At 41.9% G+C, this 27,507-nt stretch overlaps 2 protein-coding genes across 8 annotated transcripts in view; one reads left to right on the top strand and one right to left on the bottom strand.

Moving 5' to 3' along the window:
• Positions 1-23,260, bottom strand: part of AAGAB (alpha and gamma adaptin binding protein) — a 53,082-nt gene extending 29,822 nt beyond the window's left edge. Inside the window, exons 1-5 of the mRNA XM_039219791.1 lie at positions 23,170-23,260; positions 5,690-5,880; positions 5,464-5,560; positions 4,815-4,904; positions 1,622-1,705 (exon numbers count right to left, since the gene is read on the bottom strand). Coding sequence (XP_039075722.1) covers positions 1,622-1,705; positions 4,815-4,904; positions 5,464-5,560; positions 5,690-5,880; positions 23,170-23,242 — 535 coding nt within the window. The 5' untranslated portion in view covers positions 23,243-23,260. The remainder of the gene's footprint in view (positions 1-1,621; positions 1,706-4,814; positions 4,905-5,463; positions 5,561-5,689; positions 5,881-23,169) is intronic.
• A 199-nt stretch (positions 23,261-23,459) lies between these two features.
• Positions 23,460-27,507, top strand: part of IQCH (IQ motif containing H) — a 214,952-nt gene continuing 210,904 nt past the window's right edge. For all 7 annotated transcript variants that reach the window (XM_039220123.1, XM_039220114.1, XM_039220106.1 and 4 more), the window contains exon 1: positions 23,460-23,544. In XM_039220123.1, coding sequence (XP_039076054.1) covers positions 23,494-23,544 — 51 coding nt within the window. In that variant the 5' untranslated portion in view covers positions 23,460-23,493. The remainder of the gene's footprint in view (positions 23,545-27,507) is intronic.

Raw genomic sequence — 27,507 nt, 5'->3', positions numbered from 1 at the left:
AAAGAATGAAGTGAGGAAGAGGAAGGACAGAAGGAAGGAAAAGGGGAAGGAGTAGCTTACTATACCAGGGGTTTCTCCATGAGGACATGGATCAATTCAGATCTCAGGCAAACTAAAGGGCCCCGATCTCACCCAAGTGTCAACCAAAGCTTGAGATGAAATATTTTACTTCTATAAAACTGATCTTCCACTTGAGTCTTTTATCTCAGAGGAGAGGGGTAAGCTCAGTATGTAAATGGGATTTTTCTCATCACTTTCTGTAGTGTTTCACCTACCACAGCGTACTTGCAGAGACGGCCAGGTGCTACAAGACAGACACACACCACACAATCAGCAACTCCTAAAGGACTATGCTATGGTCCCACCAAGTTTATGTGTTCAAGTTCTAACTCCTAATACCTCTGCCTGTGACCTTTTTCATGCAGGTTTAGTTAGGATGAAGTCACCCTACTGAAGTAGGGTGGGCCGTTAATGCAATATGGCTACTGTCCTTACCCAAAAAAGAAACCTGCACACAGACAGCCACACAGGGAGAAGGTCACAAGCCAAAAACCTGCCAGAAGCTGGTAGGGAGAAGCGAAAAGATCCTTCCCCAGCACCTTCTGAGGGAGCACGGCCAGCTGACTCTGGGAGCTATGAGACAATAAACACCTGTCATCCTAAGCTTCCAGTTTGCAGTACTTTGTTACCACAGCCTGAGCAAACTAATACAGACTATAAGAGGCTAATGTGCGCCAACCAGCCTACCCGCTTCACACTGCATTTCAGGTCCAGCTTCCTGCCCCATGGACACTGGCCGCCACAACGGTCCAGGCCCCACCCCCTCACTCTGGCTCCACCTCCACCTGCTTCAACTGCCAAACTCACCTGCACACTGCCATCACATTACCCTCTGAAAGATGCCAACTTCTCTGCATCACTCTGGTTAAAATACCTCCAGTGACTCCCCAGTTCCTATAGGAAGAAGCCCAGATTCTCCAGATTCTCCTGACTAGCACTCAGGCCTCTCTCTTCTAGGCTAGCTCCAACTACTAAGTGACCCTGGACCATGCAACCGTTATTCTTGATGCCATGCTTCCTCCCATTTGTCACTCTCCCCTTCAATAACCCAAATCTGGACCATCCCATGAATACCACTGCCAAGACCCATTTTCACCGGGAAGCTCTACATACTCAAGCCGACAGCAAAGACCACATCTCCGACCTCTGTGTGTTTACTGCTTGTATGAGTCATTCTGCGCTCGCCAGAGACAGCCTTGTCTGATTGCCCAGCATGTTAAAAGTGCACACCTGGATCCCACAGCTGGACTACAAACTGCTCAGGGACAGGGTTCCTGTTTTATAATTTGGGGGTTATTTCTCAAAGCCAAAGGCAATGCGAGGCATAATTTTAAGCAGGCTCTAGGTTCTTAAATCCTTACTGAATTAACTATTAAACATAGATTATAAATTCTTAGAAAGGTTACTTTTGGCTCTTCCTTCAACTGGGGACTTAAAATTGAATAAATCTAACATTTCATATAATCTTAATGGTTTCACATATATCCAAGTAATTTAAAACCTACAAGGACCAAGAGGGGAAAAAAAAACTCCTTAGGACTTTCAGTCCCAGGTAACTTACCATTCTTCATCACTACATTGGACCAGACGTTTGCATTCAAGGCTTGAATGATTCGCTTTACTCCTGTAGATTCTGGGAAGTCATCTAATCAGGGAGGGGAAATAGATATATTTTTACAAACATTTATACACAAATACGTATATACATGACTGTGTATGTATATATGTGTGCATGTGTGTGTGTATCTTCCAAGTCATACTTTTAAACAACTGTGGCTTAACTGTCTTATTATCTTGCTTCTTTAGTTGGTACTTCACACTGTGAGTTATGTAATAAAGAAAAAATAAATACAGAGCTTGGAGCTCCTGAAAGAATATCCTTGAAACTAAAACAATGAAATAAATGCACAATATAAAAGGTTTATATGATAAAGTCATCTCTATCACCTCACCAATGGAATCCACTCATATCCTCCTAAGAATGTTACTTCCTGTTAATTACACAATCCTGGCATAGCACTAGAAATGGCAATTTTGGTTATTTATAGAGAATGACTTCCTGAAGGCAGGAAAGCTCCTCTTGGTAGGCCATAAAATCCCGTAAATGCCCTGTCTTCTTCTGGGAACCACAGAATGCAATCACTGTTTATAACAGGTTTTAGAGAACAACTTCCTTACCAGAGAGAGACCGTTTAAGGATGAGAAATAAAACTACTGTAAGGGTAGGAGACAGGCAAAGGTCATTAAAAATAAAAACCAACAACTTAGTTTAGCTGGTTTAGTATTCGTACTATCGTGCTTCTGGAATTTAACTGATGCTACTCAAAATAACAGGGCAGTAGTCCCAGTTAGCATACCAAGAAGATGACATTCTTGGCTCGCAGGCATGTGTACAATGGAAATTGTACGTGAAAGACTGTATATGAAAAATAATGGCAGAAATAGTTTTCATGTGGTTGGAAGACAATGTCTCCTAAGAGCTTCCAGAGCCCCTCCGTGTACAACCTGTGTCCAGTGGCCTCGCCTGGCACAGAATTAGGAGTCAGAAGATCTGAATCTGAACTCAGGCTCTGTAACTTAGCTATCTGATCAAGGGCAAATCACATATGCCATTCTCAAAGAAAAGTAGGGCTGACACCATTCTGCACACACCTCCCCTAGAGGAAAGACATTCCAGAACTGATGAGTCACGGATGTAACTGCACCCCCAGACCCCCTCACCCAAGGCTGGTGGGAATCACCACCTAACATGGCGCCTGAAGGACAGCAGGCTCTCAGTAACTACTGATGGATGGATGAATCATCTAAAAAATACCAACCTACCAACTTAACAGAAAGAGGGTGAGGATTCAAATGAAAATACAAAGATGAATTTTATCACCATCATGTCTAAATGAGTAAACAAAAGGAAGGTTTATCTTCCCTATGAATGATTCTGTTCTTAAAAGAACAACTAATACCTCAGATGACAGATCCAGAAACCAAAACTGTGGTCTGAAATCAAGAGCTAGAACCAGTAAGATGGAAGTTAATCCAAACAAGCATGGTGTTAGAATACATGCATACAAAGTACACGGTTTTTGTCTTTTAAAACATCTAGGAAGGATTTAATCACTTCACCTAAAGAGGATACGTCAAGTCTATTTTAACATCAAGCTCAATTAATGCAAGAACATTGTTCAGACAAGGAGCCAGCAGATGCGTAGTGGTACAAGGGAGAAGAACTTACAAAATAAAAACAGATTTAAATAAATGACTCAAGCATTGACTCTCAAGGACAACACTGAGATGAGAAAATTCTAGTGCCAGAAATAAGTGATTATGTACATGCACAAAACAACGCACAAGTTTCAGGGGACCTAGAAAGGTGTGGGAAGAAAAATTGTTAACTTTCAACTATTATTAAAAATGTACAGTGAAAAAAATCGGCGTTTTTATTTCATGTTTGCCCTCTTCTCTGGCATGGTTTTATTTCCAAAGGCAACATTTTGGAAAAATTGCAATTAAACCAGAATAGAAAAAGATATTTCTTAATTTCTTTAAAAAAAAAACACAAAAAACCAAAAAACATAGGTTTCTAGGGTGCCTGGGTGGCTCAGTCGGTTAGGCGTCCGACTTCGGCTCAGGTCATGATCCCCCGGTTCGTGGGTTCGAGCCCCGCATCAGGCTCTGTGCTGACAGCTAGCTCAGAGCCTGGAGCCTGCTTCACATTCTGTGTCTCCCTCTCTCTGACCCTCCCCTGCCCAGAAATAATTAAAACATTAAAAAAACATTTTTTAAAAACACAGGTTTCATGTAATGATTGCTTATATCCTATCTATGTGCTTTAATCCATATTGGTTGTCTCTTAGAATACCTGTTTTAACAACTGGCATCTTCTCAGTGCTACACCCCTACTGGTCCCCTAACTACGAGCCCAGCACCTTTTCCATTTCTTCCCCGAGGAGCCAGTGACAGGTCAGAGTTCATGATGCCAACACAGTCTTTGCATTTCAAAACGGAAATAATCTCTTCTGTGTCTGAAATACCACAGCACCAATATATTTTTTTAATTGCTCATACACATGTGTATCTCTTGCACTAGGTTGTAAGGTTTTGGTCAGGCTAAAACCTGTCTTCCCTTGGTCAGTCCCACGGCAGGGAGCACAGGTGTAGGGGGGCAGGAGAGAAGGTAAGAAGAGGAATGAAGGAGGGGAAGAGAAATGGGGAAGAAACAAAAAGTCCAGAGTACAGTAAAAGGTGGTTAAGTGAAAAGCTATCCTGGGGGAAAGGGGGGAGAGGGGGGAGATTCTGGGTCTATTTTTAGTTTCAAATGTCCAAAAGACATAAAAATAGGACTGCCATGCCCCCTAAGGTCCCTGAGAATTTAGCCTTAGGATATGAGGAATTCACAATAAGGAATATTAACTATTTATGAATATAGGTCAAAACCTTTTTTTTTTTTTTTTTTGGCAGTGGAGAAAAGTATATGAGATTGGTGAAATGATTTAAGATTTTAAAGTAGAAATCCTCTATTTTCATCTGTAAGAAAAACACGAACAGTACTTTAAAAGGCCCAACATGCATGGTGAAGCCAAATAAATGGATTATTTGATTACCAGTAAGACCACATCAATGGGTATCACACAAATCTTTTCAAACAGCTGAGGAAAAGATGTTTTTTGAATTTCACTTTGATTTTTCTTCCCCAAATTAAAATACTCTCTCATATCTGAATCCAAATGTCTTGTTTCTCCTGACACATAAATACTCACCATCCTCCTCCGGCAACTCTTCCGGACTGAGCTCTACCAATTCAAAGCCATGTTTGATACACCATTCTTGAGCTTTCTGTCGGTTTACACCTAACATGCAGAAGAGTCTTTGTAAGCAAAAAATTTTTCAAACAGAATATTGCTGCAATACTCTCCATCAGTCTCAGTGCTGTCCTTAATATCAAGGTTATTCTAAAAGCACCCAAAATAAAGTAATATAAAGAAGATGATTTCTCGGGGTGCCTGGCTGGCTGTTGGTTAAGTGTCCAACTTCGGCTCAGGTCATGATCTCACGGTTCATGAGTTCAAGTCCCGCGTCAGGCTCTGTGCTGACATTTCAGAGCCTGGAGCCTGCTTCAGATTCTGTGTCTCCCTCTCTCCCTGCCCCTCCCCCGCTCACACTCTGTCAGTCTCTCTCTGAGAGACTGTTTAACATTAAAAAAAAAAAAAAAGATGACTTCTCAAACCAAAGTGTCCGTTCATGAAAAATAAAATGTAAGTACCCAAGATTCCAAAGAGAAATAGCTGAAAATATCTCCATAAAGTAATGACATCACAGGAGATGTACTAAGTTAAGAAAACAAAAGTACCTGCTCCCCGGGGCACAGTAACTGTATGTACCAACCATAGCCCCCCTGGCACGCTTTACCATTTTCACACACTCTGTCGCAGACCAAGATCATGACCTCAGGTAACCATGCTTCTGCCAGTGGAAGCCATGAGGAAACACTATCAAGACCAGATTTCTGGAGGGAGAAAAAACAAACACATAAACAAAACCAGAAAGAGAGACAGTAAGAGACTTCATGGGGGGGTGGGGGGGGGTGGAGCACAAAATAACTTCCTCCTCAAGGCCCCTGGAAAACCAATCTTACTTGTGTGCTGTCAAAGTAAACCACCAACGCTTGGACAGACTCTGCAACCTCGGCAGTGACGAGATGTTTGTGGGGCACCACACACAGATTGATCTCTGCTGAATAATATTTGTTATCAATGGTCCAGGGATAAAACCTCACGGCATCATCGGCAGTCGCTTCCACGAGAAGATCTTCTGCTCCAAGGATATCTGAACAAAATGACACCACGTTACCATGGAAAGTGCAAAACCCGACAGATACACAGCGGTCGAGTTTACCAGTAAAGTAATCAGACTAATGGGGTACTGTGGCTGCTTCTCTTTAGGTAAAGATTTCAAATGGCCTCCCATTTATCAGGGTATTTCCTTCTCTATCGTTTGATCATAAAAGTAATGGTGACATGACTGAACTCATCGGCTCTTTCTTTAAGAACACAAGAACGATTATGATTAGATCATACAGCAGACAACAAAAGGGCTATTTAACCAAACACCCAGAAAAGAACAAGCAGAAGAGAAAGAGTAACAGCTTACATTTATTTTATTGCCTACATACTTCGTGTGAGGTAGAAGATTACAAGAATCTTCAAGATTCTGGAACTATTCTGTACTTATTACAAGCTGAAAGGAAGATAGCAGTAAGGCTAAACCATTAATAAAATAAAAGCTACACATATTCCTTGGGCCAAATGCTTACACATTAATTCAACTAAAGATACACAAGGATGGATTCTGATAAATGACCCCAATTCCATTTATACTCGGCCTTATTCAGATTCTTCAAAAGCCAACTCAAATTTTTGTTTGATAGAGACACTTTGGGCATCATTTACAGACATAATAGGCAAGCAAATTTATTTAGGATGTAACTAAATCTTTCAGAAACCCATGTGCAGCATGGCCGTAGCTAATGAAATTCTTACAGTAGAAGCTACATCAATGATGAACAAATACAGATGAGGACACGGAACAACTGAAGCAGTTTGTTTCTGTGATGCCATAAAATATTCAGAAGTGGAAAACATTTGAAATTGTTCTACCATAAAGTCCCATCTCTCACATCTACACCCACAACCCATGTTTTATGTGGAAAGTAAGTTTAAAGAAGTAAAATAACAAGCCACTGAAATTAGGTTTTTATACGACTGTGTGGCGGGGTGCCTGGGGGGCTCTGTCGGTTAAGCACCCGACTCTTGATTTCAGCTCAGGTCATGATCTCACGGCTTGTGAGACTGAGTCCGTGTGGGGCTCCACACTGACAGCACAGAGTCTGCTTGGGATTCTCTTTCTCTCTCTCACTCTTCCCCTTCCCCTACTCTCCCTCCTCCTCTCCCTCTCTCTCTCTTTCAAAATAAATAAACTTTTTAAAAAGTGGCTTTATTTTTTTAAAAAGAGAATAGGAGCTCAGTCAGTTAAGCGTCCGACTTCGGCTCAGGTCATGATCTCAGAGTTTGTGGGTTCGAGCCCCACATCGGGCTCTGTGCTGACAGCCAGCTCAGAGCCTGGAGCCTGCTTCAGATTCTGTGTCACCCTCTCTCTCTCTGCCCCCCCCCTCTCGTGCTCGGTCTCTCAGAAGTAAATAAACATAAAAAAATTTTTTTTAATAAATAAAGAGAATATATGGCAAAATGGCCACAAACTGCTTTTCAATGCCAAGTAAGATGAATATTTTATAAAATATTCCTCAAACTCAGTTAGCCGGTCACAGAAAACTACAAGCTAAATTTTCAATTCCAGACCTAAGATTATGTATTTGAAATGCTGCCACAGTTTTTGCTCAAACAAAAAGATATGGGGAAATTATTTAGTCCAAAAGACTGCTAGGAATAATGTATAATAACTCAAAAAGCACGTATGTGCACATATGCATGCTTTTCACTGGTAAACTTTCTTCATGTGGTTATTAAAAGGAACCAGCCTGAAAATAAACCCCCTTTTTAAAAAAATTAAAATAACAAAATTTAAAATAAATTTAAGACTACATCTGACATACGGCACACACTGTGAAACTAACTTTCTAAAATTTTTCACCGCAACCAGAATTGTTACTCATAAATTACCCTAGGACTGTGCCAATATTTGAAAATCGGAATGTATCATGTCTGTTCAAGAAATCAGCAGTTCCTGCTGCTTAATTTCTACCTCAAGTGCTCTTGTATTAATTATCCATCAATTCCTTAGCAGCCAGCTGCGATGTCCTTTATGGAGCATTAGGACAAGTTCAGGTAGGAAATGAGCGGTAAGAACAGATCAAGTGTAAATAAAAAAATCAAAGATTCTGTTTTCATGTAAATGTCTCACAGGAAAAAAAAAAAAAACCAACCCTCCTAGATCAAAGTCTATGTTGCATTCAAAGCTAATCTTCCCAACTCCAAACAGGTGGCCCAGCAATATGCCGATAAAAGCACATATGGAAGAAGACAAACTAAAGCAAGGAGAGTAGCAAAAACTATATACACTGATTTTTTTAAGGGTAGGAGGAGCCACCGTATGGAACCAGTTTTCTTCATTCATGGGCAATGTTTTAAAGTAACGAATTAACTTTTTTTTTTTTTAAGTAAGGAAGCGCAGAGAGTAACATACTGAATCCACGTGTTGTTACAGGCAAAGAACAAGGCGTGGGGGACGAGGACATCACCACAAACGGCTCTCGGGATTTCCTAAACTGCTTGTACTGTTAAAGAATGGAATAAAATTTCAGCTACACGATTTTGAAATCATGGTCTGCAACTAACCCGAAAAAATAAAATCAATTAATGCATCACCTCCTTACCTAGATGAGAACAAAACCCACAGGCTGCAAAAACGAATTTCACCTGTCAGTGTTTTCGTAGCTGGGTGTGGAGGGGGTTCCTTACTCCTTGTGCTGCCTAGAATAGCTTGATGGCTCAACTTACTTATCAGATTCTTTATTTTTAACATTTTATGTCTAATCAGATACTTTCGGCGAGACTGCATATGGACTTTATGATCACATCTGTGTGCCATCTCCCAACTGGAGAAAAGTGAACGGTCTCATTCTTTTTGTCATCAATTTCATAATGTAGAGTTTAATTTAAAAAATGTAAATGTCTACACTAAATATGGCTTTTCTCACTCATCTTTTCTATTTGGTTTCAAATGTCTCACAAGTATTCTTTTCCAACTTCAGACAAAAATTGCTCAAAACGCTTACGCACATGACGAAGGGTTTCTGGAGATCAGCCAGTACCTTTCACTCATTTCACAGATGGGAAAACTGAGGGCCAAAAAAAAAAAAAAAAAAAAGCAGCAGCAGCCACCACTGGCCTAAAGAAGAGGAGCCTAAAACAAAATTCAGGTCACCTGCATTTTTCCCTACCACACTGTGATGGGATACTCATGATATTTAGCATCTGAGCTTGATCGCACTCACGTGTGTCTAATGGTCACAAGCCCAAGCTAACCTACGAGCCTACCGTATCTCCCGCTTTTTTAGGAAAACCAAAAATAACAGCCAGAACGAGGGCATCAGAATATACAAGCCTGATGCACAAATTAACCCATCTAAAAACGGTCTCTGGGTTTTGGGTATTTATGCATTGAAAGTGAGTTACAGTGATTGTGTGGGTTTTGTTTTTTGGTTTTTGTTGTTGTTTTCTGCCAGACTTCCTAGAAAAACCTGAAATGGTCTCCCTTCTTCGCCCTTCACTAAAACGAATTTTGATGTAGTCAAAGTGATGCGCAAATAAAATCAGGAGCAGCTTCTCCCTCCGCCTGGCGGACGCTGGCCCGTCTCGTTCCCGCTGTCGCCAGCCACCTGGTGGAGCTGCAATACATCATTTTGTAAGAGACAAATACTAGATGATTAATTGTCAGTCTGTTTCGGCAAACGTGGTCTCACAGTTTAAAACAGTGAATCTGTAGTGTTTTCCGATGAGAAGTTAAATGTCAGCCCAGTTTCAGTAGCAAGTATAAACCTTTCCCCCGGTTTTAAGTGCAAGTATAAATCTCTTGCCCTGTTTGAGAAGCTGTTATACATAGCCATCAATTTTCCTGCAACTCCTATTTACTTCTTGCTTCCTTTGTGAACTTCTTTCCCCTACAGTCCCACATGGCAAGTCAGTGACAAGAGTCAAGAGAATGGAAGAAAGCCATATGCCAAGGAAGCATGTCAGCTCAGCCACCCAAAGACTCCTTTGTCCCGCTCTGTCCTAATGTCACTTCCCTCAGAGAGTGTAAATGTGGTAAGCAGTCAAATCAGAGGGGGCAGGCGCACAGCTTTCCTTAGCTCAGAATCAATAAGAGGTGATACTCTATCTTTAGCACGAATTAAGAAGCAAACTGAAATTTCAAGGGGAATTCTGCCAACACCAAAAGTACGTATTTGCAGTCTCTCTCTTTCTCTCTCTCTCTCTCTCACGCACACGCACCACACATACTACCCTCACCTTACCCCTCATCTATCCACTCAAGACAAAAAAGACAAAACAAGTCCATTCTAACTTAAGTGCACTGATATGGCCTTAGATGATCCCTATCTTCTTCAGCAGCAGAATTAAGGACACTTTTGATAGTGGTAGAATTAATGCCCCCTTAACAAATCACGGTGTTCTTTGTGAAAAGAAGCTGTCCACTGGTTAAGTCATATCTTCTATGTCCAGAGGGAAATGATAGCTGCCACTCCAAATCAAGAAGATCCTTCTAGAAATCAGCCCTCTTCTGAGAATGCAGCTGGTTTTATTCCTTCTCAGAGAACCGAAGCTGCCTTTATGGGATGGTACCATACACCCAACCCCAGAGACAAACGTCTTTCATACTATCCACTCCTTTGGGGACCCAAGGTTCCTCTCCCTCCCCTCTACACTGCAGTACTGACTAGAACAGAAAAGGCCAAAAAATAGAGACAGCACAGACCTGGGGACAGACAGATGTGTATTTGAATGCTGGTTCCCTGTGAGAACGAGAAATTGACCTCTCTGGGTCTCATTTCCTCACCGGTAAAGGGACAAACACACTTCTCAAATGGCTTCTTGCAGATTAAATGAAATGATGCGTGAGAAGGTGCGGCCAGGCACTGGGCACTGAGTTGCCCCCAGTTAGTGTTCCTTTCCTGCTCCCCGGCTCAGGTGTCTGCCCATGTGCCACACCCCGGGCCAGAGATGCACCGGGCAGGGCTGGCACCAAAAAGCGCAGTTAGGAAACAACCATGTCCTTGAGCTGCTCCGGCCCCTCCCTTCCCAAAATATGCCTTCTCCAGTGTTTCTTTTCCATTGTTAAGGCACAGACTGAGACAGAAGAGAAAGCAATTAGGAAAATTATAGGAGGCAGCAGAGTCTGACGTCAGTTGCAGGGGAAAGTGGCCATTATGAAAGAAAAGAATTGAGTAAAATGCGCTTTAGGAAAAAAAAAACGTGAAGGCCAGAGTCCTCATTAGCCAGCAAGGAAAGGCAAAGAGAGACCTTTAAAACTCATCATGGCTCCATATTGTTACAACTGGTTACAATTTTATAGTGCGATTTCATGAGAATGTCTTAGAAAGGGGTTGAACACTTTGTAGCGGTTATGAACTAACAGATTATTCCCCAAGTACAAGGGGCGATGCTCCAACGCAGTCTCTCCACTTGGCCCGCGTGATACTTACAGCTGAAAACAGTGCCGCCTTAGGGTCGGGCCTTTACGAGGACAAATGCGGGGAAATCCTCATCTGGGACCCTCTGAGCAGTCGCCCTGCAGCCTCCCGGTGCAGCCTGAAGGGCAGGTGGCCGGCTGGGGCAGTATTAAGTCACCGGGTGAAGGCAACACACCACCGGCTGCCCTAACAGCGGCGGCAGGGATTGTGGCTTGCTTATAACACTTAGTTACCTTTTCCTCACACACTCCTCTCTGGTCACCCTGGAAATTCACACTTCCACATGCTCTGGGGTGGCTTTTTATATCACCGAGGAAAAGTTTGAAAGTTGAGGCAGAGGAAATGCAACTCAGTCCCCCTCCTCTTCCTCAAGTTTACTTTCTCCCAGGAGCCATCTGGAATTGGTCACCACAGCTTCATCTTAAAATAACTGGGGGCGGGGCGGGGGGGGGAAATACAGGAAGAACATATGGTCTGGGCTTGCTCTCAGAAGACCTCACAACGCAGTAAGACAAATCTGCACAGAACAGGAAGGAGCCGGCAGCAAGGGGAGAGAGAACACAGAGCAGCGTTTCATGAGGCCCAAGGAGGAACCCCCAGCCTGTATGCTCTATGGGCTGCATGCAAAGACTACTTTATCAACCCCAGTGGCACAGCCCAGGGACCATCCCTACCCACATGGGGGAGAGGGACTTCTTTGAATTCCATCACTATTCCTTATTTATTCAAAGCCACAGTTCTAGATCTAAAGCCATGCTTCTTTATGGGGAGGTGATTTTGTCCCTCCAGCCAACATCTGGAGACAGTTTTGGTTGTCACGGGTTGGGAGATGCCACTGGCATCTGGGCAGAGGCCAGGAATATTGTGAAACATCCTACAGGGCACAGGACAGCACCTGTACAGCAGAGGATTCCCCGGCCCAAAATGTCAACACTGTGAAGGCTCAGAAACCCTGATCTAAAAGGCATCTGTGGAACTGACCTGTCTGTGTTTATGAAGCAAAATGCAAGTTCTGGAATGCAAAGTTGGTTTTATTCTTTCTCACAGAACGGAAACTAGCCATTTCAGCCTGGCATCACAACCTCCCATAAAATGTATCTCCGATAAAACCTATCTCAAAATGTCTTAGTTATTTTAACCATAAGAATTATTTGGCCATTAACCTCAGACGTTTTAAAAATAATTTATGAATGGTGGCTTTCTGGAAAAAAGAAGACATAAGTCTTGACAGGACAATTGTGAAAATACTTTTCCCATTCAAATAATAATTTTTCATCAACAAATCAGCATCAAGTCAATGTCACAAAAAATGTCAATGTCTCCTCAGGATGATGTGAGTATCTGCAGCAGATGCTCACTTACTCTGAAAGAAGGTAAACGTGTCTGAGATGAGTTTTCCCACACACAGTAAGTTTAATGAAGAACATCTACTCTGTAGCCCCTGCATTCAAATATTGAAAATAAGCTTGGTCCATTGGAGAACATCATAAAGCTAACACATCCAATGTCCTAGGATTTAAAAGGTCCTTCGAGAAGGCTAAGATCATGATTGGGCAACGCATGGTCAAAGGATCATAGAAAAAGAACAATATGATACTCTGGACTTCATCAAAATTTAAGTTTTGCATTTCAAAAGATACCATCAAGAAAACCCAAAGACAAGCCACAAAACAGGAGCAAATATATGCGAATAATACATGTGACCTGTATCTAGACTATATAAAGTACTCTTACAACTCATTAAGAAGACCAAAATAACCCAACCTAAAAATGGGAAGATGATGGGGGACTGCGTGGCTCAGTCAGTCAAGCGACCGACTTCAGCTCAGGTCATGATCTCACGGTTTGTGAGTTCGAGACCCACGTGGTGCTCTGTGCTGACAGCTCAGAGCCTAGAGCCTGCTTCAGATTCTGTGTCTCCCTGTCTCTGTCCTGCTCACACTCTGTCTCTCTCTCTCAAAAATAAAGATTAAAAAAAGGGGGAAGAACTGAATGGACATTTCACCAAAGAAGATGAAGGAATGGACTATATACGCATGAAAAGAATCTCAGCATCATTAGCCATTTGGGAAATGCAAATCAAAACCAGAGCGAGATACAACTTCACACCCACTAGAATGTCTATACTGGAAAATACAGGCAATAACGAGGGTTGCTGAAGAGGAGAAACTGAAACCCCCGTACATCGCTGAGGGGAATATAAAACAGTGCCATCACTCTGGAAAACAGTTTGGCAGTTTCTTCAAATAGGACAGTAGTTTCTTTGAATGTGCATAACTGCATCACTCATAATAGCCCAAAAGCTGAAACAACCCAAATGTCTCTCAACTGATAAATAGTTAAAGTGTGGTATGCCCATACAATAGAACCTACAATGGAATATGAAGTACATGCTATAATATGGATGAATCTCAAAACCATTAAGCTGAGTAAAAGGCTGATACAAGAGAGTACATACTATAAGATTCCTTTGAAATAAAATGTCCACATAAGGCAAATCTATAAAGACAAAGCACATTAGTGGTTGCATCAAGCTGGGGGTGAGAATGTGGAGTGACTGCAAATAGGCTCAAAGTTTCGTTCTAGGAGGATAGAAATGTTTTGCACCAAAAATAAGTGGATCTTATATTGAAATTCTATCCCAATGAAGCTGCTAAAAAAAAAAAATCATGGAAGCTAGAAGATAACGTCCTCATTTTACAGACAAGGTAAGTGACTGAGGCACATGATGTTTTAGAGACTTAGAACAATGATGGCACAGGTAGAGTCACTATAAATATTTGTAGGAGGAAAGCTAACTTGCTTCAAGTCAAAACAGCCAGGGAATAAGGTAGACCTCAGAGCTCAATTCACAAAAAGTTTTCCCCCACAAAACCCCTGAATGACCCCTGCAGAATTCAGACAGAATGGTAATTTTCTTTGTTTATTACCAGTTGATCACATTTTCCTGCTCTGACAATACAGATTTTGATCCAAGGACAGTAATGCTTTTCCCCATCTCTGTGTAGAACCAGCCTTCAGGTCAGTGGGGAAAATTAACCCCTCAAGAGGGCATTTGCTATTGAACCTAACGACACCACACAGGCTCTTTAAGAGTTTGACAACTGTTCTCTGTCTTAACCTACGTGAATCCTGCTTTGTGGGCGAGTAATTATCAGAGATGGGTTTGTGGTATCTGTGTGCATTGGCAACAACACAAATACAATGTCACGTCCAGATTATCATTCTTGCCAGACATACTCAAAACAATTTTCATACCTCAACCTTTTGAAAAACGGTTCTATATCAGATTTCATTATTATGAAGTGTCACTATTTGTTGAGGAATTATACAGGGCAAGCTTAAACCAAATGACCACTACATAGTTTCTAGATGTTCTTACTTTTGTTGCACAAAATCAAGCAGTTGGATGGCCCAGAAATAAAGGTCTGAGTCTAGATACTCTTAGAATCATCCAGGATAATTCACTGCACTGTGTCATAAATGGTTCTGTGCAACATGGGTTAATGCACACTACTTTTCCGCTGGTGTTTCTCCTCATACTCTCCACCCTCTTTACCAGAATGCCATTTATTGGGAAGGCAAACACCTTACAATCATTTCATCAACAATAACCTTACACAAAAAGTCAAATTCCTGACTCCACGAGGAAACAAACTGAACACCAATAAAAATGTCTTCATTTAATCTTTTAACCTGTCACGGCTCATCTACTAATGCTCTAAACCACCACGAAAGAAACGTATACACTTAATTTGCACCAAAAAAGTTCTCACCTTAGTAGTAACATCTTTTACTGTAACTTTTCCTATCCCTACCTCCACCTTGAATCCACACAGTTCTGGCTGCCAAGAAATTCATCATGTTTCATGTACCTAAAAGAATCAGAACTCAATCTTGGCTCCCCAACATTTAGGGCTGAACAACCTTAGAGGATCACAACTTCTATGAGCTTGAATTTCCCTCTCTTTCTCTCTCACTCTCTCTCTCTCACACACACACACTCACATATGAGTGCTCACACTAGAAGTTCCTCATACTCTAGTAAGTTTTGTAAGTTCCTTTGGGTCTGGAGAAAATATGAACTTGTATTTAATCTTTTTTCTTCCTTAGGTTGGTGACTTAACATCCCTCTTTTAACAACGATAAAAATCCTAAGCCCTCTATCAATAGTAATTGAAAATTTAAAAACATACTGAGTATCACAGCTAAAAACAATCCCCATTACCAGTTGAAATCGCTGCTTTAGTCTGACCACCTACTGAACTCTCTCTGATGATATAACCTTCGCCCATTCGTGGAAGATTTGTTAGCCTGATCTTTCTTCCTTTGAAGAAAATAAAGCCGTGGAAATACACAAGGCAGAGTCGTCCTACCATGACAAAATAGGTGACTTCACATAAGCAACAATTATAATGTATTCCCAGAGTAAAAGGCTCCACTCAGAATAATAAAGCAGCTATAGAAAAAAATGCAAATTAAAAGACCCAAGCTCTCATCCTGTTCCGTTGCTGGACAATGTTAACTAAGCTGTACAATAAGCCTCTACCTTTGAAAGAAGAATGTTCTCCTGAGTAAACTACTTTAGGATCCTTTTGTTAACTATAGGAATCTGATAGACCTAGAAACAAACTCTCAGTCTTGAAGGAAAATGGATGTTCCCCAAAGAAGCGATGTCATAAATGATGGCTGGCTTTGCCTGTATAATTCCCCAAAGCCTACTTTACCCATCATATAATTGAGCTATCTGGTTCTTCAGTCTTAGAAACGTAGGGGCTGGAGCACTGTTTCCAGGGGTAAGTGCATCTGAAATCCAAACACAAAAGTCCAGTTCTCTACTCTGAAAGTGGAGGGTCTACAGCACCCTTAAAACTGCAACATGGATGGACCTCGAAGGTATTACGCTCAGAGAAATAAGTCAGAGAAAGACAAGAACCATACGATTTCACTTCTACGTGGTATCTAAAAAAAACAAAACGAACAACAAAAACTCATACACAGGAGAACAATCTGGTGGCTGCCAGAGGGGAGGGTGCGGAGGGGACAGGGGAAATAGGGAAGGAGATTAAGAAGTACAAACTTCTGGCTATAAAATAAACAAATCACAGGGAGAGAACGTCCAGTATAGGGAATATAGTCAGTGATATGGTAATCATTGTTTATGGTGACAGATGGTAAGACACTATCGTAGTGAGCATTTCACAACGTTTGTAACTGTCAAATCACTATGTCATACACCTGAAACTAATACATGTCAACTATACTTCAATTAAAAAAAAAAAACCCTCAATTCTGGGCAAATGAGGATAGTTGACTGCCCTAAAAGGAGACCCAAATCTTCTCAGCTGGCCATAAGTCTTCCCATCTACAATGAGGAAAAGAAGGTATTTTGTTTCAAAGCTACCATTTGGCCTCCCCCAGGGCCCTCCTGATCTGCAAATCCCTGGGAAAACAGCAAAACATAACAAAGGCTGTGCTCATTTTCTAGGTGCCAGGGGCGCTGTGGAAACCAGGTGACCAGGACCTCGGGCCTGAGCCTTAGGTAAATCCTGGAAGAATGTACAAAGTCCTAGTGGAATTGCTAAATTCAAATTAGTGAGAAGTTTTAGCTCTGTTCCAAGCATTGCTCTCCTACAAAAGCAAATGACCACAGGCCAAATCCTATTATCCCTTCAGCCTTTCAAGGAGAACCTCCCCATAGCTCAGCTGCTGTCTCTCTGGCACCTTAACTGTTTTGAGTTCCGCTGTCTTGAGTTCATTGCAAGCAGGACTGGTTAAGAGGCTGCTACTGCCCATGTTCAAAACCCAGCTCAGCTATTCCGGCCCAGGCAAATCACTTAATTTCTCCATGTTGCAATTGCTTTGCAAAATGAGAATCATGATGGGAACAATAACATAAAAATGTTATAATAGTTAAGCAGTGGTACACACTGAGTGCTCAGAATACAGGTTGTCAGACTTTTTCAATAAAGGGCCGGATGGTAAATATTTTAGGCCGTGGGCCATGCTGACTGTTGTGTAACTGTTCAACTCTGGAAAGTAGTTATAGACAAAATGTAAACAAATGGTCACGGCTTTGTGCCAATAAAACTTTATAGAAAAACAGGACCAGTGACCAAAGACTGGAACCAGCCCAGATGTGTTTGCATAGCTAAATAGCTAAACTGTGGCCCATCCTTATCAGCAATAAAAAGGCATGAATTGATACATACACACTAGATGACTCTCTAGGGAATTCTGTTGAACAGAAAAAAAAACCCTCCCCAAAAATAATCTACTATAGAGCTCCAATCATATTTTTGAAACAAAAACATTTTAGAAATGGAAGATGGGTTAGTGGTTGTCAGGGGTTAGGGATGAAGGCTTGGGGCATAACCTGGGGGAGGGGTGGATCTGGTCATAAAAGGGCAACACGTGGATCCCTGTGGTGTTGAAACTATTCAGTGTCTTGACTGTGGTAGATATACAAACCACAGGTGATGAAGCTGTATAGAATACATACACAAACACAAATGTGTAGAAGTCAAACTGAGGAAATCTGAGTAAGATTGGTGGATTGCATTAATGTTAATACACTGAATGTGATATTATAGCACAAAATACATGGGGCAGTTTTCCAGAGTGCATTTGTGCGCGCACACACACATACACACACAAATTAAGAATGCCAGAGGTGGGGCACCTGGGTGGCTCAGTCACTTGGGTGGCCGATTTCAGCTCAGGTCATGATCTCACAGTTCGTGGGTTTGAGCCCCACGTCGGACTCTGTGCTGACAGCTAGCTCAGAGCCTGGAGACTGTTTCAGATTCTGTGTCTCTCTCTGACCCTCCCCTGCTCACGCCGTCTCCCTCTCTCAGAAATAGGAGAAGAAAAAAAAAAAAGAGGTAAGGAGCACCATATAATCTAACATAAAAACAAGAAACATGGTAACACAGAATTTTACATCTAGAGGGATGGTAGAGATGATCTCAAACAACTTCCTATTTTTAATGTTAATCCTACGTGGGAGTGACTAATACATAATATGCCTATTTTGAGTTCACTCAACAGAGCAAATAAAAATCCAGACACTGTTAAAACTATCAGGCATATATAACGTTTGGGTTTTTTTGTTTGTTTTTTTGAGAGTGTACGTGGGGGAGGGGAAGAGAGAGGGGGACAGAGGATCCAAAGTGGGCTCTGCCCTGACAGGCTGACAGCGGAGAACCCGATGTGAGGTTCGAACCCAAGAACCGTGAGATTATGATCTGAGCCGAAACCAGACACTCAACTGACTGAGCCACCCAGGTGGCCCCATAATGGTCGTTTTAAATATATATCCTCCAGACAAAGATGTCTTTCTCTTCACTCAGAATCAAGACCTCAACTCTCCCAAATGGAAATCCAAAGAGGTTTGTAAATTTTTTTTTAGGAGTTAATCTTCTCTATCATTTCTTACACCAATGCCACCACCTTAAATAGTTCTGAGCGCTAAGGGATTCCAACATATTTCATTTACATATTCCATGCATAAAAATCCTGACTGTGATCATATGCTCCCATACTTAGTACACAGCACTTTGGGCAAGCCTCCTAGTATTTCCAAGCCACAATCTCTTCATTTATAAAATGGGAATAACCTGACTTTATGACTTCACGGATACAAGAACCAAATTAAAAGATGTGAAAAGGCATTTGAGAAGAGTTCTGATATACATATAAATGCTTATTATGATTGTAAGGTCTCCAAATTCCCACATTTCACGAAAAGAATTTTGTTCTGAGTGTTCAGATGTAGAACCTGAATGGCTTATGGTTGCTGAGTTGGCATTACACACTTAAAAAAACAAACAAACAAGTCTCCAGGGACATTTCTAACTAAAGCTCCTTCTAGGAGTGGGAAAAGAGTATTAAGGTTCCTCAAAAAAATTAAAAATAGGATTACCCCCATAAGAACCAGTAATTCCACTACAGGATATTTACCCAAAGAAAACAAAAACACTAATTCGAAGAGACATATGCGTCTCTATGTTTATTGTAGCATTAACAATAGCCAAACCATGGGAGCAGCCCCAGTGCCCTTCAATAGAGAATGGATAAAGAAAATGTGGTGAATATATATAGAATGGAATATTACTAAGGCATAAAAAAGAATGAAATCTTGCCATCTGTGACAATATGGATGAATCTAGAGGATATAATCTAAGTAAAATAAGTCAAACAAAGACAAAGTCAGTATGATTTCACTCATAGGTGGAGTTTAAGGAAAAAAACAACTAAGAAAAAAAGGCAAACCAAAAAACGGACTCATAGAGTGAAGACAGATGCTTCCAGAGGGGAGGCTGACTGGGGGGACAGGTGAAATAGGTGAAAGGAATTAAGAGGACACTTATCATGATGAGCACAGAGTAATGTATAGAAGTGTTAAAATATTGTGTACCTGAAACTAATATAACACTGTGTGTTAACTATCCTAGAGTTAAGATAAATAAAGTTCCTTCAACATAGAGTAAAATGTTAAAACTTCAGGCTCTACATTTTAATATTTTCACCAGTGGAACAGACACTTTCACTGCATCCCTCTTGATAGTAGGAATTGTCATTTTAGCTACAGTAACTGGCACAAAGAGACGGCTGTGCTTAGTATCAGGATATACTTTCCCAGAATTAAAGTAAAATCTTCATATAAATACATATGAGGTGGAAAGACGTCTGCCCCTGGAGTATAGACACTGGCTCCCTCACCACATACAGCCTTGCCTTCAAGCATTCTGAGACTTCATTTCCCTTTGAAAGTCTACAATGTGGGGTGCCTAAGTGGCTCAGTGGGCTGAGCGTTCAACTTTGGCTCAGGTCATGATCCCGTGGTATGTGGGTTCGAGCCCTATGTTGGGCTCTGTGCTGACACCTCAGAGCCCGGAGCCCGCTTTGGGTTCTGTCTCCCTCCCTCTCTTCTCCCCTGCTGGTGCTTGGTTTCTCTCTCTCTCTAAAATAAATAAATATTAAAAAAAATTTTTTTAAGTCTACAATGCAAGCCTGTAACACCCTTTTATCTGATGTCAGACACCCACTCAGAATACTGAATATAAGGCCTTTGAGTGACAAAATGAAAAAGTTTTCCACAAAATCCATGCATGCACTTTATCCATAGCAGAAGGCTACTGATTTTTATTTCATGTGTATTTATAACAAACTTGGTTATGAAATATTTCCCATTGTTGGTTAAAAGCAGTAAAAGAGATCAGATGTTGAAAGAAAGAGAAAGTGGAGAAACCCTGAAGGTTCCTCTTCCTGATGTTTGAAAGGAAACCAAACCTTCCCCAAAGAGACCAGATTCATTCCAAAAACATACTATGGCCTAATATCACTGAACACTTTGACAAACATCATTCATTATGGTCTATCTCTTATACCAAATCAGCCTCAATTCATGATTTAATTCAATCTTTAATTATAATAAAACGGAAGGAATGCTCAGCAAATACCGCAGTCTAGTGGTACCTACCATTTCCCTATCAATAACCTGAAAAGAAATGATAAAGCCCTTTTATAGTTCACTTTTTCCTTATAAGTAATGTCTTCACTAGTCAGTCTTATTTTTTTCCCCTACACAATACTAATGGAATCACAAAGGCTATCTAATCAACACAAATTTGGCTTGAGCTATCTAAGAGGAATTTGACATTTAGAAACAAAGTGGATTATTTTACAGAATTAATTTTACCCCCAAGGAGGCTAACACATTTTAAAGAAGTACAGTGTTACTATTTGCCAACTGTAGGTAATCAGCTCCTGCAAGAAGTGACCATTCTGATCTTTAAAGCACACAGAGAGTACGATAGCCATCAGAATACTTAAATATTTCTGAGACTGGCATTGAAATGACTTTTATATATATCAGTAATGGGAATCCAAATGCATGTGATTATTTTGTAAAGTTAAATACATCAAGAATTTTAAGACTCTTGAGCAAATTCTGGGGTGCCGGCGTGGCTTAGTCGGTTAAGCATTCGACTTCGGCTCAGGTCATGATCTCATGGTTTGTGGGTTCAAGCCCCATGTCAGGCTCTGTGCTGACAGCTAGCTCAGAGCCTGGAGCCTCTTTCAGATTCTGTGTCTCCCTCTCTCTCTGACCCTCCCCTGTTCATGCTGTCTCGCTCTCTCAGAAATAAATAAAAAACTTAAAAAAAAAAAAAAAGAATCTTGAGCAAATTCTATGTTCATTAGAGGCAATATATGATGGAAGGTAATTTATGATGTAATGGTAAATGAAAAATAGCAGGATAAAATTAATATTAAAATGGTATGTGAAATATAAATATAAATTATATAAATATTTTATGTATTTCATAAATGTTAATTATATGTGCAGATATTTAATTTTATTTAATTAGTTTTAAATGTGTGTTTAATTTACATATATTTAAATTTTACATACAAAACATGAAAAGGTACATTATAATACATGAAAATTACACATAAAATATCAGGATAAAAATTATATGAGAAATGTAATTACAATTTTTCTTTTTAAATGTAAGCACTGGAAAAAATACTGGAAGGAAATGCACAGAAATGTTAACAGTATTTGTGTTTGGGCGATGAGACCATGGCTGACATTCTCTTTTCTCCATATGCTAAATCTTACTTCATGAGTATGCACTAAAGAAAGAAAAAGAATTATGCACTACTTTTACAATGAAACAATTTTTAAAAAAGAAAAGAAAGGGAATAAATGGGAAAAGGCACTATTAAGGGGTAAGGAAATGGCATAGAGTAGTTATTTCCACTTAATAAAAGTGCTATAATTAAACTTTTACACACACCCCCAAAGAACTTTTAAGTGGTCACAAACGATAACTAAGTTATAGGATATTTGTGTTGGAGAGGCATCCTGCCTAATTCTGCCATTTGACAGGTACAGAAAAAATACATATACAGTTGTGTGAAGCTTCACGGTTGACAAAGTGCTTTCGAAATGGCACCCGTCCTTCAAATAATCCTGTGAGATAGGCTCATATGCCTGGTCCATTTGTAGCACCAGGAAACTGGAGGGTTCCCAAGATAATGTGCTTTGATAATAATGCCTGCCATTATCGAATGTGTACTATATATATGACAGCCTCTGGGGTAAGCACAACAGTCTTGTGAAAGTTATCGTTTTACAGACTCGAAAACTGAAGGGTGTAGGTTAAGTGTGAAGGTTAAGCTGTCACATAGCTGAGATCCACTCATTTAAAACACTCTTGGTTACAATCAACTGCACATAATCCTTTACTGAAAGAGTTGAGCCTATGACCCAGTCTCATGCTCTCTCTACTACACTGGTCTCGCCTAAGGTTTCTTTTAAGAGTGATTTAGTTTTGACAGCCACCATGAAGGTCCAGAAGCAAAGACACTAGGCCCAGTAACTCCCAAAAGATAATGTTGGCCGAGAGCCTACAGTTAACAGCTGGAGCGGAGGAGACAAGGGCTAACTCACATGCAACGAGGGGGAGCCAAGAGGAAACCTACGCTCTATCCCAGGGGCAGGGATAGCAACAGACATCCCAGTTCCTGCACCTTCCACCCGCGTGACGCGGTACAATTTCCAGAGCGCCTTGCGGTGCATCTCAAAGGCTCCCGCAACAATCCGTGGGCTGGGCGGGGCAGGGATGAGTCCCACTTTGCAGAAAAAGCTAGAAGAAATGCAATAGTGCGCCCGGAGGGCAGAAAAGCAATGAGTGTGAGAGCCAGGGGAAAGCACCTGGTGCCTGGGCACCGAGACCGGGTCTGAGATGCACCCGAAGAGCCGCTGGCCACCGCCGAGTGGACGAAGAGCCCAGGGCCCGCGGCGGCGACAAAGACACGGAGGGAGACCGCGATTCCGAGGCTGCCGCCCGCCGAGGCCCGGGGGGCTTGGAGGTCGGCGCAGGAGCCTCGCTACTCACGTTGGACCAGCCGGTCTCCGGTAAAGGTGGACGAGCAGCTGGTGACAAGCGCACATGGGACGCCCGCAGCCATAGCTGCGAGAGCGAGCCAGTTCCGTCCCGGAGCCGCTTCCGCCTTGGGCCGCACCACGGCTGCCGGTGCGCGGGGGAGGCGCGCAAGCAGGGACGCGTTCTTGGCAGGAACCCGCTACCCTGACTCCGCCCACACCCCTCTTCCGCTCCCGGCGTAGAACAGGCCGGGCTGCGCGTGGGGTTGCCATGGGGACGAGCACTCGCCGCACCCGGCTTGGGCGCCTGGAGACCGCGCCTCCTTCGGCCCTACCCATGGCGCTGGAGACTGAAGACCGCGACCCCATCGGATCCATCCTAATCCAGGTGGGAAGCGGGCCTTTCCCGACCCTGCCCAGCTAAGACACGTGCGAGCGAGGCCCAGCAGCGCAGATCCACGCGCGCCCGGCCTTTTGGAGCGCCGCCCCTAGACTGCCTCCAGCACGCGGGAGGCATTGCTCCTTCGAGAACTCCCAAATATGCCAACCCAGACCTCGGCCAAGCTCCGCTTCAGAAGCTCGACCGGTCTGCCTCTGGTAAAACTCTCAAGACCGTACACCTCACCCCAGAACCTTTATTTCCGAAAAACCCATCTTTACACTGAGGCACTATTTTAAAATGTTATATTCTGAAAAATCTGAACCCATGACATGGGTGGGAATACGAATCAGGCACTTTGGGGAGATGGTTAAGAGATTTGGGGAAAAGTTGAAATATGTTAACTACTTTTCTTAAGCACCTACGTTTTGTGCATCTAAAAGTACCTTGAAAATAAGTTACATCTTGGGGATGTAATGTACAGCATGGCGACTACAGTTAATACTGTACTGTTATATTTGAAAGTTACTAAAAGAATACATCTTAAAAGTTCTCATTATAAGAAAAAATTGTAACTACGTGTGGTTATGGATGTTAACTTACTGTGACCATTTCACAGTAAATATAAATATCGAATCGTCACGTTGTATACCTGAAATAAAACGTTGTATGTCAACTGTATCTCAGATAAATAAATGAATTAAATAAAAGCTTAGGAACACACACAGGAAAATGTAGGAAAGATAACTTGGATTGCTCGTCAAGTTTAAGTTTTGAATAGGAATGTGACCAATTTTAAAAAGTCTGGGAGATAACTTTTTCTAACCCGAGTGGGGGGAAATATCAAGAAAGTCTTACCTTCTCCAGGATAACGCAGTTTGTGACAATTACACTCAGATTTTTCCAATAAAGCAAAAGCATTTTTGTTTTTTCACATTTCCATGTGGTAGTTTTAAAACATTTCTACATAAATCATCACTTTTAACTTATATTTAGCTCCATTTGTCTAAGGCTTGAAGTAATTTGTCTAAATTCTCTCCATTCTGACTCATACTCGGACCTGCAATGGATTTTCCTGCCAGGATATTGGTCTCTTACCTCCCACCGAGGAGAGATTTCTTTTAATTCTTTGTCTTTTCCAAAAGACAAAGCCCTAAACGCCCCAACTTCATAGAGCTCCCGTTACGAATAATACCCAAATCTTCTTACCTTTTACCATCCTCTGTCACTAGCATCCTAGATGAGTTTAACCCAACTGCAAAGCCTGAGGGACCAGTCCGGGCAAAACTGCTCCCACATCTACATGGGCCTAAGTTCACAAGTACCCAGAATCAACATCGCCTCAGGCCAGCTATCTACAAACTTCTGGGCCCTGACCACCTTCATACTGGCCAATTTGCTAAAGCAACAGAATTCAGGAAAGTGCTGTCCTTGCAATTACAACATTATAACATCAAAAGGATACAAATTCAAGTCAGCTGAGGAAAGACATGTATGGGGCAGAGTCCAAGAGGGATCCAGTGGAGCTTCAGGTCATCCCCACCCCCTACCTTGGAGTCATGGATGGCTTTACCTCCTACCACCTGTGATGTGTGACAATATATAAGGAGTACTGCCAACTAGGGAAGCTCACCTAAGACTTTGACGTCCAGAGTTTTTACTGGGACTCAATCACACGCTGCCCGTGTTCTGACCTTTTAGCTCCAGCTCTTCCCAGAGGTCATCCTAATGCCTTTAGTCACCAGTTCTTGTAGAGGTTGGAACAGATACAGTGTGACCCAAGGCCACCCCCCCCCCCCCCCCCCCGTGTACACTGTTAGACTGTCTGGTGACCAGAGGCGAAGCAGAGACACTTATCAAGCAGGGCACTTTAGGGGCCTAGAGATCACCTCTCAGTATCCAAGGTCAAAGGCCAGACCTCGTGGAGTAAAGCCCCTTCTAAATCCAGGGCCCATTTTTACAGGCTCCAAACAACAGGGACGCTAATGGAGATTCCTGCCCCGCAACAGCCAGTGTCCCCTATAGCATACTTCATGTTGACTACAGGGACAATTATGTTACTCTTTAGTTTTCTGTATTTCTCCAGCCCTGGAACATCTCTAAAAAAGAGACCAGAATCTGGGGAGAATTCTCACACCTAATTTCACACTTTCCCTTGAGATAATTCTCTTTGCCAGGGCTGCTCCCCTTGCGGTTTGGAACAGTGTAGACTAGGGCCCTCACTGAAAAGCTAGAAGCCTTTTCACTTCAGAGTGGGACCCAGAGGTAGCTATTTCATCAACCTAGGCTATAACATTACAGTATCGATATCATCTGTCATTGGGTTGTAAAGTGGAGCAGGAGAGCTCAGAATAGTCATACATACCCAGGCCGCTCTCTAGGCACAGTATAAAATTCTCCCTGGTGATATGTAGAAAACGTATAACAAAGAATGAGAAAGACCTACCCTACTTTCTCACCACGTCTGGAGTATTTGTGAGCATACAGCACTACTCTCAGACATGCAGTGTGGATTCTACTTCTGCCTGGGGCTGTGACCTACATCCTTTAAACAGGCTACTAATTGGGGTGCCTGGGTGGCTCAGCCGGTTAAGCATCTGACTTTGGCTCAGGTCATGATCTCATGGTTCGTGAGTTTGAGCCCCTCATCAGGCTCTGTGCTGACAGCTCAGAGCTCACAGCTTTGGATTCTGTGTCTCCCTTTCTCTCTGTTCCTCTCCCACTCACACTGTGTCTCTCTCTCAAAAATAAACATTAAAAAAATTTAAATAATATAGTCTTCCCTTGCCCCTTTTACTCCTCTAGATATTTAAATCCTGCCTTTTCCACAGAATTTTCACCAGCCTTTAACTTTGTGTATTTATAAATAAACATTTGTATGTTTGTAGATATTATGCATGTACTGGTTAATGGTTAGGCATGAAGGTTCTGGATTCAGACTCCCTGGATTTAAGTAGTTCCACCAAATAACCAGCTGTGTTACCATGCACAGGCTATTTAACTACTTTAAAAAAATTTTTTTTAACATTTTTGTTTATTATTGAGAGACAGAGACAGAACACGAGCATGGGAGGGACAGAGAGAGGAGGAGGCACAGAATCTGAAGGAGGCTCCAGGCTCTGAGCTGTCAGCACAGAGCCCAATGCAGGGCTCGAACTCACAAACCATGAGATCATGACCTGAGCCGAAGTCGGACATTTAACTAACTGAGCCACCCAGGTGCCCCAAGTTACTTAACCACTTTAAGACTCAGTTTCCCTCAAGTATAAAATAAAAATAATATGAACTCCCTTTTAGGAGTCTTGTAAAAATTAAAATGTAACATATAATGTGTAACACTGGATAGATGTGAGTTATTATTAGATATGGTCTCTTGCCTTTTAATATCCTTTAGTTTTCTATTCTTTTCTGTGTCTTCTTAGGATTAGCCTGCTTTTTACTGGAAGAAAAGGAAAAATTAATTTCAGGCTTTTTAACCAGGACTACTCCATTCTTTTTTTTTTTTTTATGTTTATTTTTGAGGGAGACAGAGACAATGTGGGGGTGGGGGGGCAGAGAGACAGGGAGACACAGAATCCAAAGCAGGCTCCAGGCTCTGAGCTGTCAGCACAGAGCCCGATGCGGGGCTCAAACTCACACACCGTGAGACCGTGACCTGAGCTGAGGTCACATGCTTAACGGACTGAGCCACCCAGGCGCCCCAGGACCACTCCATTCTTAACCAACCTTTATGGGTGATGCTATAGGGCAAATAAATTATGCTTTGTTTCCCTGTTACAGATGGACTTTTGGAATATCCCATTTTACCTAGGACAGGATTGGGTCCATTGATCTGGACGCCTGGATAATGATCTAGTCATCAATTCAGTCTCCAATAATGCACGTTCTTTTCAAAAATGAAGGGAGCTGGCCTAACATGTACTATTATTTGGAAAATACAATAGATGATGCAAATTAATAATAAAATATTTT

Source organism: Hyaena hyaena, unplaced genomic scaffold (genome assembly GCF_003009895.1).
Source record: "Hyaena hyaena isolate Hyena2069 unplaced genomic scaffold, ASM300989v1 scaffold_15, whole genome shotgun sequence".
Taxonomy (NCBI): domain Eukaryota; kingdom Metazoa; phylum Chordata; class Mammalia; order Carnivora; family Hyaenidae; genus Hyaena; species Hyaena hyaena.
The sequence above is the reverse complement of the archived record's forward strand: the minus strand, read 5'-3'. Positions and strand labels throughout refer to the sequence as shown.